General features: G+C 35.6%; 1 protein-coding gene across 1 annotated transcript; it reads left to right on the plus strand.

The window, feature by feature from the left end:
* Positions 1 to 5,476: 5,476 nt before the first annotated feature.
* On the plus strand, positions 5,477 to 7,974 carry LOC113359326 (probable glutathione S-transferase). Its single transcript, XM_026602982.1, has 2 exons — positions 5,477 to 5,797; positions 7,660 to 7,974. The coding sequence occupies exons 1-2, from the start codon at positions 5,477 to 5,479 to the stop codon at positions 7,972 to 7,974; spliced, it is 636 nt and encodes a 211-aa protein (XP_026458767.1).
* Positions 7,975 to 16,211: the final 8,237 nt, after the last annotated feature.

Here is a 16,211-nt window from a genome sequence, read left to right on the forward strand (position 1 = left end):
TCTGATAAAGTTTCCATCCCAACATTAGCTTTAGTTAAAGAATAAAAAAGGCGAGATATTTCATTAGTCAAAAAATTTTGCCTCTGAACTAATTGGGTATTTTCATTGGTAAGATTATTTATATGATCAACAGAATATGAATAGAGGTTATCTAGTTGTTTATATTGATCCATCAAAATCTCTTTATGAACACGAGCTTCTTCAACAGCAGATTCAAATTGATATCTCTCCATTATTCATTTCTGGTTTAAGGCTTAACATGCGAAAAAGGGATTTCAAGGACAATTACATATGGAAAAGATAAAATCATTAAAAAGGAAAATTGAAGACACAGATAAGGAAATCGTACCTCTCAGTTTATCATTCTTCTTGCGAAGATTGTCGCGATCCAACGAAACATTCTGGAGTTTTTGATTTTCGAGACGAAGAGAATTACATTCTAAAGTCATCATCTGGAGATCTTTATTCAAGATTTCAACCTCTTTTTCCAAAGCTGTTTGTGAAGCAGCTCTGTCAGGGCCAAAATACTTACTCAGAATTTCGCAAACACCAGACTTGACAGGATCAATGGGAGACTTCTTAACATCATCCAGAACCTCAACCAAAACTTTGAAATCAATATTTAAAGGAAGAGGCTCAGGTAGAGAACTGGTAATGATAGAAGATTGGGAAACATTATCAATAGGAGGAGAAGAAGTTTCATTCACAGAAGGATTAATAAGGGGAGTTTCAATCATTGAAAGGTCAGTTGAAGGGATGAAATCCGAAGCAACCTTTTCGCAAATTGGAGATAATGGTTTAACTTGCGAAGATGTCGCAGGAGATTTTGAAGGGATAAGTAAGTGAAAGGGAACAGAGGTTTCAACGGTTTTGAGGTGGCGAGATTTCTTGAGAGGTTTGTTGGCATCCTTATCACCATGCGAATCACAATCCAGATAAGAAACAAAGGCAACAATATTGTTATTAGAAATGAATAATGTTTCTTACTACCTTATGATCCGCAGACTTTCTTTTGTTTACAACAACCTTATGTTGCGATTTGGGAATATTAGGGTTATGAACCGTAAATTTGGTATTAGAGGTGTTTTTTGCTGAAATAACAACAGTATGGGAGTCACATAAACAACATCAAATAAGGCAATAAGCAAGATCAATTTCAGCAAAACCCATACGAAAGAAAAAAGAAAACTAACCTCGATGAATACATGGAAAACACTAGCAGGAAGATTAATTCGAAGAAAATTACGAATGATGAAGATCTACAGAGGGAACAATATGGAGATGAAGAAGAAATTAAAAAGATTGAAAGAAGAAGAAAGAAGAAAAAGTTGCAATAGCGGAATTTGCAGAAGAACGATGAAGTTGCAAAGAAAATAAAAAGAGAGAAAAAGAGAGTAAGAAAGAGTATATATAAAGGAAATTTTTATCGAGAAGATGAACACGATTAATGCGGAAAGATGTAAGCGGTTAAAAAGCAGCAGTTACAAAAGACGTGTCAAGAAACATATGGGAGAAATGATACGTGTGATAAATGCAGAATATAAAATGATGGATAACTGCGGCATTTCTCACATCACTCTCTACTTCGCAGAGAAGATATGAGAAGAGGCAAGATGTAGGATCAGAATCTCGCATCAATAATATCTCAGCGAAATTATTAACAACACAACACGACAGTGTCGCAGAATAACTTCAGAAATGACATAATAAACGACGTCAGTTAAATCATGAGAAAGTGTGATGGTCCTGCGAATATTAGAGAGTTTGCGAGATTAACATTTGTAAGGTTGCGAGAATGTCGCAAGTCATATCCGAAAATAAAGGACAGATTAGCTGTCATCCACTATGTAAAACTCTATATAAAGAACCGACCAGCTGTAAGGAGGGGGAGAGATCTTTTCTGATTGAGAAGCAAGTAAATGGGAGAGAGAAAATCTAGAGCAGTGATTATTCTTGATTTCTTTATCTTTTCTTGTAAGATTGTTCAAAGATTCATCAATAAAATTAAGATTGTTAATCTAAAATGAGTTGAATGTTAATGAAATCTTGTGAGGGATGTAGTGTAGGATTTCCTGCAACTACAACCCTACTGATAAATTTTTTAGCAAAAATAAGCTTCCCAGCCACATTTCCGAGTCGTTGGGTTGATATCCGGGTCAAGTCCCCAAGCCTTGATGGGACGTGGGATATCCGGTTGTAAAGAGGTTGGTTAAATGACTTACTTGTGTACGAAACCTATGGATATATGTCGTCACATCTTCGCCGGGTAATTGCCTCACATCTAGATCTACGACGGAATTCAAATGATAAGAAGTCTTCAGGATTTGCTGGCTTGTAGGAGATTCTTGGAGGCATTGGCGCCTGCAAAGAAGGTACACTTGGTCCCACCTTGTTGCTCGAGAGTGATGTATTCATAATAGCTTTTGGATTTCCCTTCAGAACCTTTGATGACTATCGCGAGTGTGTCGCCCCCGTCTAGAAAACCCACATATTTAAGAGTTCTGATAGTGATGATGTTGACGTCCGTACTAGCATCGATTAACATTTCCTCAAACTTAGCAAGCTAACAAAAAAGGGGTCTTTGTGAACGCTTTCAGTCCCCAAATGTAATTCTCCCGAGTCAATCTTTTCTCTGAAGATACGCTTCAAGTCATTGCATTCACTGGTGGGATGATTGACGAATTTGTGAAAACGACAGTACTTTGCACCTGACATCTCCTCGACAGTTGGTTAGTGTCATACAAGAGGAAATTTAATAGCTTCATCTAGTATCCAAACATCTAACAACTCAACGACCTCCCCCATGGGAAATGAGAAGCCTAGGAATGTTGAATCCGGTCTTGTTCATTGTTGTGGTTGTCGACGTGGAGCTTTAGGTGAACCCTGGTATGGAGCTTGCCTTTGGGTCGATATTGATGTCGAGGATGGATCAGGGGCTGAGGCAGACATGAAGTATTTAGCTTATAGGACTGGTTGAGGTGTAGCCTTCATCTTGGCTCCTTTGTCAGTGACACTTATAGATGGGTTGACGAAGTATTTCCAAGGGTGTCTCCACAGTTTTCTTTTCTGGTAGACCTTGTTGCCTTCAGTAAGAATGGATCAGTTGTCGCGGATCGCTGGAAAACCTCCCGGAGTTCAGAGAAGGTATGACTATACAAATTTTTCAGCAACGCTTTGTAGGATGGCCATATGTAATACCCAGTATTTTTAATTATCGTTTTGGGTCATGTTTTAACCGACTTAGCTTAGGGTTTTTTTTTTCATTGGCCCAGGTGGGTTGCTTGGACTAGAAAGTCAGCGTGGAAATATAGTCACTTAATTAACTTTAATTAATAAAATAAAATTAAAGGAAAAATAAAAAATAAATCAAATAGTTAAGAAAAAGAATAAATATGTTTATATTTATTTATATTCGCATTAATATATATATATATAAATATAAATATATATATATATATATATATACACACAGTAAAAACTCCATATATTAATAATCTTGGGACTTCACAAAATTATTAATATATAGAGTTTATTAATATAGGGAGGTACACCAAAAATAACTTCTTTTTTTTTTGCTATTCCAAAGTATGTAAATGATAATGGACATGGGTGTCTTCCTTAATCATCCAAATAAGCAACAAGTCATATATACTTTAACTGAAATTATTGGTGGAATTAGACAAGAAATGGAGGGAGATAATCCTAATGATGATAGTAGGGAGATATCAGAAGCTTCATGCCAAGAAGCTTTAAACATGATCGACATGTTGGATATGTCTTGGCTTCAACAAGAAGGTGCACATAGTAATGAGGTATTATGCATCTGCAAATCGAAATATGTGATAGCAATCCAAAAAGTTACATCCTTTTCTCAAACCACTATAGATAAGTATTTTATTTCATCTTAAATTGTGATGTAACAACATCTATAAGTTTCCAATAATGACGACATGGAGGTAAATTCCTTATGACAAGACTAGAAAAATCTATTAATATTAAAATATGGAGGTTATTACTATTCATAACTAGCCCAAGTTGGGACTATGATTTTTATTGATATATAGAATTTATTAATATATGAAGTATCAATATATGGAGTTTTTACTGTATATATGTTTTTTTATCAAATAAAGAGAAATATTTTTAGAGATTAGAAAACTAAAATCCAGGGAGAATGAGAAGGAGATGGAGCTAGAGTTTAAAGAAGAAGGCTAAGGAGAATCAAGAAGACTTTGTAGCTAAAAAAGGTAGAATGTTATATCCCATTTCTCTTTGTCTTTCTTTGTTATACTCGATATTATTTTTTATAATCATTAGGATTCTGAAATTTATATGTGTAATATTGTGCATCTGATTGATGACCAGCCATTGAATATTGATAGATAACATGATTGAGCATATATTTTTAAAGTTTGAAGTTAATCCACCGTAAATTCACCGTTGAATGTTTGTTTGAATTTAGGTGATATTTTCTGACTTTTTGGACGGTTTCGTTTTGTCATAATTTTAGTTATTTTAGTTAACCTAGATTGTACTAAAATGATTATCTCAAAAAACAAAAGTTATATATTTGTGGTTTATCTATCAGCGTGCTTTGGATTGGGTTAATTTCAGTTTATTATGAATTTATAATGAATTGTTTGCTAATAACATGTAATATGTCCAGTTTCTAGGATGTCATTATAAATTCAATATATTTTGTTTGAGTCGTTGGTTTTATGTGAATTTTGGATATACTATTTATTATTGATTCACGCATACTAGGACTCATGTTAAATTTGAAAATGATCAGACTCTGTTAACATTGTGAAATATATTATATAGTATGACTGCATTTAGTTTGTGTGCTTAAGCCATGGTTGCTTGTGACAGATCCAAGAAATTTATTTCGATTTGTTAGCTCTCTTACTACACCGCCTTGGTATATAACAAAAATGATTGATGAAATTAAGAAGCGACGCACACACTCTGCTGTCCAGCACTACAGGGAAGGAAACCAGCCACCGGATGGCTTAGCCAATCATGCAACCAATCAATTTCAACCTGAAAATTTATCTACTAGAATCCGGCAATCCCAAATTTTCTTAATCAAATTATACTCAAGGATTCAATGAATACCACATACCTACTTATAATTGCAATCTAATTATTTAATAAATACACGCAATACGCGCTACAGGAAAAAAAAGAAGAAAAAAAAACTATAGTTTTGTGCATCCCAAAGTTGGAATATCATAGAAACGTCACGGGTGACATTACTTTCTATTGGTTTGAAATAAATAAATAATAACGGAAACATCTAGGATTGCCTCATAAAAATTCATGTCAATAAGATGATTTTAATATCCCCTAAAGAAACTTTGAGGCTCAGCAGTCCGAGATTCCGATCATTTACCTAACTAAAATGAAGTGCTTACAAATACAGAGAGGCTAACCGCTAACCATCATCATCCGAGCAACACAACAGAAACGCAATATGGGGGAAGAATCATCAGTGAAGTTAATTGGAGCTTGGTTTAGTCCTTTCAGTTTCAGCATCATTTGTGGTTTAGAATTAAAAGGTATCAAATATGATTACATAGAGGAAGACCTGGTGAGCAAGAGTGAAATGCTATTGAAGTATAACCCAATTTATAAAAAGATACCGGTTTTTGTTCATTGCGGAAAGCCAACGTTAGAGTCCATGGTTATCCTCGAATACATCGAAGAAATGTTGCCGGACAACTATCCATTACTACCGAAAGATCCATACCAAAAATCTATTGCTAGATTTTGGATCAAATTCATTGAAGAAAAGGTAATATGTTTTATCTTCACGTAGCAGTATTTTCGAATTGGAAAATTTCTTGTTTGGTCCTGGGCCCATATAGTTATTTATAGTAGGGTCCAACCAGATTTTTTTTATATCCGGAGATCCAAAATTAATTAAAACATGGAAATGTCCATAATACCCATTACTACCAAACGTGTGTGTCTACACTGCTTACAAATTTGAGTACATATCTGGTACACTGCTTAAAAATTCGAGTACATATTTGCTACACTGCTTACAAATTTGAGTACATATCTGTCGCACTGCTTAGAAATCTGAGTACATATCTGTCGTACTGCTTACAAATCCGATTATATATCTGAATGCTTACAAATTCGAGTACATATTTGCTGCACTGCTTCCAGGTAGAGTACAAATCTGTAAGAATCAATGATAAATAAATTAGAAAACGTATTACATCACATATATTGTAGGATCATACAAATTAATCTATAATATTTCTTCAGTACAGTATTAAATCATAGGAAAAAAAAAGGAAAACCTATAAATCCACAGTAAACAAAGAAAAATCTATACAAAACTAGCACATATTTCAGTATTGAGGATAAGTACTTATGGATCAAAAAAAAAAAGTGACAAAACTCTGAATAAAACAGAACCAGAAGTTTCTATCAGTACGCCATATACGTACTGGCATATCATATGAATTAAGTGAATAAAATTTATGAATAAAACATAATCAAAGCAGTTTTTTCAGTGTTCAATATATGTACTGTTGATTCATAGTAACCTAAAAATCAATAGATAAGTAAGGAATCTATGAATATAACAAAATCAAAAGAAGTGATAAGTCTATGAATAAAAAAAAATAAAATCAAAGCATCTTATTTCCAGTATGTGATATATGTACTGTTGGATCAAACAACAAAAATCATTATTTAAACAAAAATAAACAATTAACTAGGTTTTTTGTCAGTATAGCATATATGTACTGATTGTTCATACACAACAACCAAAAAAAACCTAAAACCAGCAAAATAAAACTATTATAATCATATCTAGTAACAAAATGAATAAAAAAAACGTAATTATTCAGTATGCATATATTACTGCTGGATCAAACAACAACAAAAAAAATTACTTAAACAAAAACTAAACAATTAACTAGGTTTTTTGTCAGTACATCATATACGTACTGATAGTTCATACACAAAAACAACTGGAAAAACGTAACTATTCATCTAGATCTGGATTATTTTCATGAAAATGAAGGAACACTTGATTAATCATGCATGCAAATTGGAAAACATAATCAAACATCAACTAATTGATGATTAGATGTTGAAACCTTCGAATAAACATTACGAGAAGAAGATTAATAAGGAAAATCAACTTACCAAAGGCTAGAATCGATTTGGGTTCTTGAATCGATCAAGATGTTCTAAAAATCTTCGTTTCCAAGCTTTATCCTAATACAAAAAACTAGAAATTAAAGAATGAAGAAAATGAATTGATTTCATTAAATCCCGCATCAGTAGAGAAAAGGAGAGGGAGAGGGGGAGAGAGAGAGAGAAACTGAATCTGAGAAGAAAAAGAATATGGAGAGAAACTGGCTTATGTTTCTGTTATATATAGTAAAGGCTATTTTGGGAATTCTAAAAATGCACGTAATATTTACACACGTGTGCAGGACCTGGGCTTAAAAAATTAGGTCCATTTTTCTCTTTTCTTTTAATTATGGACCTACCGTTACTGGGCTTTAGTGGGTGGACCTGCCACTAACTAAGAACACTATAATAGTACCTACAGGTAATTCCTACTTTCGAATTTCCGACCTTCATTTTTTGGTCCGTTGCTCATTGCGGTAACTTTTGTTTGTTGTGTAGAGAGTGAGCTTTGCAACTTTTTTCAAAACATCCGGGGAGGAACATGAGAAGACGAAAGGAGAAATATCAGAAATATTGAAAACCATTGAAGAACAAAGTGGAATTGGAGATGCTAATAAGATGTTTTTTGGTGGTGATAGCATTAATGCAGTTGACTTGGCGTTTGCATCTATAGCTTACTGGTTTGGAGCTATGGAAGAGTCCATGGACTATAACGTTGTGAAAATGCCCCAGACGTTAGGTAAAAGATCAAAATGCCCCAATCCGTTACTTTTGCCTATAATAGTCAAAATGGGGCATTTTGATCACTCTTGACTGGTCAACGGTGTTGTGAAATGTCTTTTTTTCCCTTGGACAAAAATATCGCCCGACTTGCTGTCACACGTGTGCTAAAAAATTCATAACACGTGTAGACTTCAAACTGATGACACGCGTGCAAAGTAAACTGGCGACACGTGGAAAGTGATGAACACGTAGACTTAAATGACACGTGGCTGAGACACCTGTACCACCCGTGTGGTTCGCACGAATACTTCAATTCTTATCTTCAACCTTGGTCGTGTTTGAGCCACAGAAACGAAAATACAGACAGAGATAGAGAGAGATACAGAGAGAGATCGAGAGACAGAGAGATCGAGAGATTGATATAAAGACGTTAACCCAGTGAAGATAGATGCGGAGAAGATAAGAATCACGTTTCTTAACCCAGTGAAGAACATGTAAACTTTTAACCCTAAATTTGTTTTGGGTTTTACGATTTAGGGTTTTCGAAACATTGTGAAACTGGTAACTGTGATTAGGTTTCAAAGAAAAGAAATGATATTAGGGTTTCAGAGAGAATCAATGAAATTAGGGTTTGAAAGATAATAAATGAAATTAGGATTTCAAGGAAACAAAATTGGGTTTTAGTGAAGCAAATTTTTGGTTTGAATAAATCTAATTAGGGTTTGAATAAAACGAAATTAGGGATTATATTTTTGGGTTATTGAATTTTTAGCAGATGATTTAGGGTTGTTTCTAACTCTCTTTCTAATTAGGGTTTGAAAGAAACGAAATTGGGGATTATAATTGGGGGTTTTCCATTTTTAGGGGATAAGAAATTGACGAATTTCTGTGTATCTTTGTCTATTTTGGTAACTGTTGATTACTGTGAAACCATGGCATGAGAATTTCAGTCATGTTCTGTGCATGAGAATTTCTGTTGTGAATTTTGGTTAAGTGTGAGCAATTGGATATGGAATGCCCCTGCATTTGATACTAGTAAGTAAGCTAGATTAGAGACTTACAATTTGTGTTGGTTTTGTCAGTAAGTCTTTACTTGGTTTGTTTATGGTATGAGACTCCTTTGTGTGAAAGTATTTATGTACCACAAGGACTAATGGACTGTATGTGAAAACAAGGACCAGGGTGATGTTTTAGATATCAGATTATTCAATTTTGTTGTAGTGTGTGTGTATTATTTTCCATGTTCATTGTTTATTGTTTATGTGTGTATTAATGTTATAATTGTAGTGTTATTATGTTCCAGTCTTATATGTAGTAAATGTGTATACTGTTAAAACTGATTATTGTTTCATTTTTTTAAATGTTTCAGAATGGGTAGTGAGGATAGGAATTTCTGGATTACAGATGTAGGCAAGAGGTTTAAGGACCTTTATTGTTTTGGTTGTAAATCTAGTACCAGTGGATAAGCTTTCATGGCTATGCTAAAGAGCAGGTTGGTGAATGAACATGGTATGAATTCTGCACTAGAACTGTTTTTATTTGATGATGATAATGGGAATGTATATGATAAGTGTGAAACAGAGGAGAGTTTTATTTCATTTTGGAATAAAGGAAAACCAGGTAAAGACAATTTGGTAAGACTGTGGTTCACTGTAGTTATTTGATAGACGCATTTATGTGTCTAATATATCTCAATTGTATATAGTGTTAGCACCCATTTTTGTACTTATTTGGTTATTTTATATATTTGTAGGTGTTTTCAGAAGAATAAGGATTTGCGGCGAAATTGGCTGAAAATGCGGCGTTTGAACCTCCATTGATAGAGTGCCGGAAGCGCCCCAGAAGTGTACCGGAAGTACCCCAGAAATACCCCGGAGGAACCCCGAAAAAAGTGCGGAAAATGCCCCAGAGGAAACTTGCTATATGGACCCTTGATTTTGGATAAGGGGTTACCTAATTACTAAGGGGTGACCCATTTCCAAGCAGCTGCTAAAGGGACACCAGGTCTGGTTAAGGGGACACCACATTCAAAGTTCAAATAATGGAATTTGGCGGGAAAACTAAGTTCACGTCTGATAATTCTCTGTTGGATTTCTGGGCAGTTTTGAGGGAGATTAAATCCCTGAAATCAATTGGGCTAGGCCTGTTAAGAATAAACAGATCGTATGCAAGTGATTTTATCGATCAACTTGGGCTGGAATGGCTGGGAGAAGCGATCAAAGTCCAAACAGAATACGTGTTCTCTGTGAAGTTTTCAAATATATTTTTAGAGATTCTGGGAGAGTTTTACGTTGAAGTAAAGTGTATCTAGTCTTGTTTAAGGATTAGGAGAAGTTTGGAGCGTAAGAAATTGCCAGAAGACGCGTACAAAGCAACAGAAAAGAGATTTCTCTCTCAACTGCACGTGAAGAAAAAAGGGAGATAAACTCGGATTTAATCGAGTTATTTGGACCCTATTGGTATATAAAGGCTGGTGGGAAGTGAGAGAAAGTTTTATCAAGAGTTAGGGGTCGATTGGGAGGCCAACAGAGAGGCGCAGGAGGAGTTGCAGGAATTGTACCTGCTGCTGCTGCTGCCATTAACAAAGCTCGAAGAACACGAAGAACACACCAGCATTGACAGTCGTTTATCAACAGTGTCAACGACTAGCATCCGCGGGTCTTAAAACAACAGCGTCAACAGCAGCCGTGAGGTATGTTTTTTACAGCAGTGGTATTCTATCGTTCTTCTCTGGACGCTTAAAGAGGGTCGTAGTTTCACTGTATTATATTTTTCACTCTTTTAATCATATTTTGAGCATCAAGTATGTATTTTAAGAACATGATTATTATGAGTAGCTAAACCCCAATACTGGGATGATGGAGGAAGCTGTTTTTCAGCCATGTGGTTATTTAAATAATTCTTAATTCACTTTTTGCACCGATTTTAATTGATTTATGATTTCAATTAATTACTTGTGATTTTGTTTGATGGAACATGCTTAGTCCTAGGGATTCTTGATGTTCCATGCTTATAATATACAAGTAATATTTTATGGAATCTAATTTGGCAAAGATAGAGTTAATACTTGTTTTATTTTGAGCTATAATCGCCTAGGATTATTTTCTGAGCCACTTGAATATGAAACACATTGGAATCCTGAGTCCTGGTTCCTCTTGATCTTGTGACAAATTGTGTATATATTTTTGTTTTAAAAATCTTTTCAAGTCCGAGTAACGAACTCTTATTTACCGCAATCGAAATATTACAACAAAATGGCGCCGCCGACGGGGACTTGTATATAGATTTGTTTTTAGGTTTAATTTTTTATTTATTTATTATTATTTGTTCCTTTTTACGTTTCTATTTGTGCCTTTGATTTACAGGTTCGAAGTGGAATACTAAGGACTTGGGAACAAAAAGCTTAAAGCTAAAAGCTAAAAGCTAAAAGAGAAGAGAAAAAAGACATAATTTTTTTTTAGGATTTAATTTTATTTTTATTATTATATTTATTTATTTTTGTATATAGCTTTTATATATTTTTTTTAGAATTTGTAAATAGGCTTTATTTTTCATAATTTTTGTAATTTTTGGACTTTTTATTTGGACTTTATTCTGGACTTTGGACATTATTTTTAAAAACCCTACGGAAGGGTTATAAATTAAAAAACAAATTAAATACAAACTGTTTGCAGGGAAGGACGACGATTACTATATCGTCTCGGCCCCTCGGGTTCGCACACGGCATAGGAGTCGTGGCCCGAGTCGACAACAACGGTTCATCGCCCGTCTGGTACGGGAGGTAAGTCCAATCGAAACACCCGCGAATCTCCTGCAAGCGGGTTACTGTCTGCCTTAAGGTGATAATTGTTTGAGGACGAACCAGAATGTTTTTAATTTCCTAGTAAAGGGCAAGGCCTGGCCAAATCAAGATAAGGACTCGGATTTCATCACCGTTTCCTTCTTGCCCGCCTTAGGAAAACGAAACCAAACGCGAACCTAAGCCTAAAATTTTGAATAGAACGAGACCAATAGGGTAACGAGCTTAATAGGAAACTCGTTCGAAAAATATTGGTTGCTCTTTAAGCACATTTCAAAGTTCATGATGGTTTCTGTGAGTTGAATGCGTGACTGCGCCGCCTTGTGATAGCGGTGAGGCCTTGGGTATCAAAGCTCCACTGAGCTTCCCTCGCCTCGATTCAACTTACATTAGCTCGGATTGATTCCAGAGGGGTGTGCTCAAATTGTAACGAATTCCTTTTCGAAGGAATAAAAGCTGGTCTAGAAAACAATCTAAGTGGAGCCATCATGCTTTTTGTTTGCTAGAAATCTTTAGGTTTGTTTTGGTGGAGTCGAGTCGGCCTTGTTTGTGGTTGTGTAAAATTCCCTTGCAATTAAGAATGTCGAACTGGTATGATAGAATCCAATACAATGAGTATCGACCTGAATTTGAATATGGACATCATCATTTTTATGACCATGTTGGGAATAGTGGTTGGGAACGCCATCCTTTGGAAGGATATGGGTCATACCCTGGTGAGCCCAATTACTATCCACACATGCATCAGTCTTACGAGCAAGAAGATTATAGTACTAGTTCTTCGTCTCTAGAGGATACAATCAAACTATTGAAAAGTAGTCATTTTTATGATCCTTCTGATAATTCCTCTTTACTAGAGTCAACACGTAAATTAGCTGAGTCAACACGTAAGTTAGCAGAAATGAATAACTTAGTTTTTGATGAAAGAGAACTTTCTATAGAGGAATCCCTCAAGTTGATGGCTGAGACGAACGAAAGACTTGCTCGAAATAATCTAAATTTCCAAAATGGTGTTTCTAATTTTACCCTTGATATCAATAGTGAATATTTGCCTAATTTAGAGGACGAGGTTAGAATAAAAGACACTACTTATTTAGATAAGGTTCAATCATTTTCGTACTATGATGATGAGGATAGCAGTAATGAAGAATCTGAAATATGTAGGCATAGTGATCAGGAGTCTAGTAATCCAATTGAGCTGTATAGTGATTATATTATTTCTAGTTCAAATCCAAATAATTTTTATGATTATTCACCTATTCAAAAGGACGAGGATTTGATTAGGGATACCACCGTTTTAGACGATGTAGTATTTCCTATTTACGAAGCCGATAAAGGTTTAGAGGAACCGGTTTATCTTGAGACTACTGTTTTCGAATCGAACGATTTAGAAACTGTAATCGATGATGGTTTCGAGGAACGGTTTTACCCTGAGAATACTGTTTCAGAGTCGTACGATTTAGAAACAATAGTCTTAGATGAACTCGTAGATATTAATGAGGATACACCGCGAGATTACAACTTAGAAGAATCAATTGCCCATTTTCAGGAATCTGATGACCTAGAAATTAGGGATATTGTGGCTAGTCTAACTAGAAACACTGAAAACTCTAAGTTTGGGGGTGATTATCACTTTCCTAGTGCTTTACCTTTAACTCTCAGAAAGTCGCCTCACATAGGACTTGATATCCATGCCTCAACCATCTTACAAGATTATCTTCATACTAGGTTTCCCGAACCTAATGATGTCATGAAAAAAGTTCAGTCGTTAGAAACCCATCCTCTGGTTGATGTGGTTTGCCCAGGCTATGATCCCCAGATTGACTTTGTTTTCCCACCAAATAGTTTTCTTCCAACTGTGGGAACGTTTAGATTTCAAATGTGTCACTTATTAAGTTCTAAGACTAAGCCTAAGTACTTTAGGAAATTAGAATCGACACATTTGCTTCAGAATGACCACTACTCTGACTGTGGTCAACTATGTAAGTCATACCTAATTGACTTAGAGGATCCTAAATTATTTAGGTTATTTTGTGATTCCAGATTCTTATCTGAGTTTTTCCAGACTCTAGGACCTAATAATTTGAATCCTACCTATGAGGAAATGCATCCGAGGAAAATAGTCTATTTAGACCCCTTCATAAAACCTGAACCTGAACCGCAATTAGCGATAGTTATCCAGAAACTAGGTAAGGGAATGCCAGTATTGTACATTTTCTTGGTTTACTGCAGTTTCCTTTTGTCAGCTCTTTTTGGTTTTAAAGACCCACAGTTATTCCGGCTACTGTTATACGGTTCGAGTTGACTAAACCTTTTCTATGTCTGGCTGAAGACTTTAAACTTAGCACTTCTTGGGAGGTAACCCAAACTCATGCAACCAGGTAATATCTTTCCTTAACTCTTTTGCTTCGAATGGTAATAGTTTCTCCTTGTTCATGTTTTTAATTTTATCTTTAGAACATTGAGGACAATGTTAGGTTTAAGTTTGGGGGTATGGGAGAAACTTTTTAGTTGCAATAAATAAACTCCAGAGCCTAGAAATTTATGCCTATTGAGGATTGCACTAACTAATCTAAGTGGATGGAAGCATTTTGATTGTAGGAGTTTGAGGAACCAATCTGATTAGATGGAAACATCTAAAGAGTCTATTCATAAAAGCACAGAGCTCAGGTGTTAGAAATAACATGATAGTTTCACCATATCTCGTTGAGTCCTTTTCACTTCTATTTTTATTTTATTTTGTTTTTAAACTATGTTTCTCTAAGTGATAGGTGGGGCCCACGATTCAAGTTGTTACCAATGCTAGGGTGAATTAGAGTGATTGAGATACCATGAAAAAAAAAGTTGAAAAAGAAAAAGAGATGAAAAAAAAAAGATGAAAAAAAAATGGTAGTTACCAAAAAGTAGAAAAAAAAAAAAAAATTTGAGACCAGACCATTTGACCAAAAGGAATAAATTCAATAAAGTCGACCACTGGTACCCTTGTATATGCCAGTTGTGTTGACCTAGAGTTAGGTTATCGACCACTGGTACCCTTGTATATGCCAGTGTGTTGATATTAGTCAGACTAGTATCTCAATCCATTAGGATAGGTTCATTTTGGCGGAGGCCTTCAGACAGATATGGGAAACGTCGTTCACTTAGTAAACATCAAAACCATCTATGTTTTCTATATCCATCTTCTTGATCTATCCATGTGATTAGTTTTGACTCCGAATATGATGTCCATAGTGAAACTATCTGAGTAGAGCTCTGTCACTTTATATGAATTTTAGTATGCTTGAGTGCAAACTCGTGTACAGCAATTGGAATTTCGCATCAGGGTACTTCTTCCTGTAGTCAATAAGTATGCCAACCAAGGAGATTCTTTAGTGCCTTCCAAGGTTCTGCGTAGATAGCTAAGGTCTGGAGTACAGGTTTTGTGGGTATATCTCTGGTAAGCCCTCCCGAGACTATAACTCGGCCACTAGTGCCACCTAGGGGTTTAAAGGCTTATTGCATACGCTAAATGCAATCGACGATGCCTGCGACAGTGAGTTAGGATTTTATTTTGTAGTTTTGATTTGCTCGGGACTAGCAAATAATAAGTTTGGGGGTATTTGATAGACGCATTTATGTGTCTAATATATCTCAATTGTATATAGTGTTAGCACCCATTTTTGTACTTATTTGGTTATTTTATATATTTGTAGGTGTTTTCAGAAGAATAAGGATTTGCGGCGAAATTGGCTGAAAATGCGGCGTTTGAACCTCCATTGATAGAGTGCCGGAAGCGCCCCAGAAGTGTACCGGAAGTACCCCAGAAATACCCCGGAGGAACCCCGAAAAAAGTGCGGAAAATGCCCCAGAGGAAACTTGCTATATGGACCCTTGATTTTGGATAAGGGGTTACCTAATTACTAAGGGGTGACCCATTTCCAAGCAGCTGCTAAAGGGACACCAGGTCTGGTTAAGGGGACACCACATTCAAAGTTCAAATAATGGAATTTGGCGGGAAAACTAAGTTCACGTCTGATAATTCTCTGTTGGATTTCTGGGCAGTTTTGAGGGAGATTAAATCCCTGAAATCAATTGGGCTAGGCCTGTTAAGAATAAACAGATCGTATGCAAGTGATTTTATCGATCAAATTGGGCTGGAATGGCTGGGAGAAGCGATCAAAGTCCAAACAGAATACGTGTTCTCTGTGAAGTTTTCAAATATATTTTTAGAGATTCTGGGAGAGTTTTACGTTGAAGTAAAGTGTATCTAGTCTTGTTTAAGTATTAGGAGAAGTTTGGAGCGTAAGAAATTGCCAGAAGACGCGTACAAAGCAACAGAAAAGAGATTTCTCTCTCAACTGCACGTGAAGAAAAAAGGGAGATAAACTCGGATTTAATCGAGTTATTTGGACCCTATTGGTATATAAAGGCTGGTGGGAAGTGAGAGAAAGTTTTATCAAGAGTTAGGGGTCGATTGGGAGGCCAACAGAGAGGCGCAGGAGGAGTTGCAGGAATTGTACCTGCTGCTGCTGCTGCCATTAACAAAGCT

This window comes from Papaver somniferum, chromosome 1, assembly GCF_003573695.1.
Source record: "Papaver somniferum cultivar HN1 chromosome 1, ASM357369v1, whole genome shotgun sequence".
Classification (NCBI taxonomy): Eukaryota; Viridiplantae; Streptophyta; class Magnoliopsida; order Ranunculales; family Papaveraceae; genus Papaver; species Papaver somniferum.

Excerpts from the sequence above, each read along its gene's own strand:
- LOC113359326 (XM_026602982.1), top strand. The coding sequence starts at position 5,477 with ATGGGGGAAGAATCATCAGTGAAGTTAATTGGAGCTTGGTTTAGTCCT. Across the intron at positions 5,798-7,659 it reads TCAAATTCATTGAAGAAAAG|AGAGTGAGCTTTGCAACTTT; the intron begins GTAATATGTTTT and ends TTTGTTGTGTAG.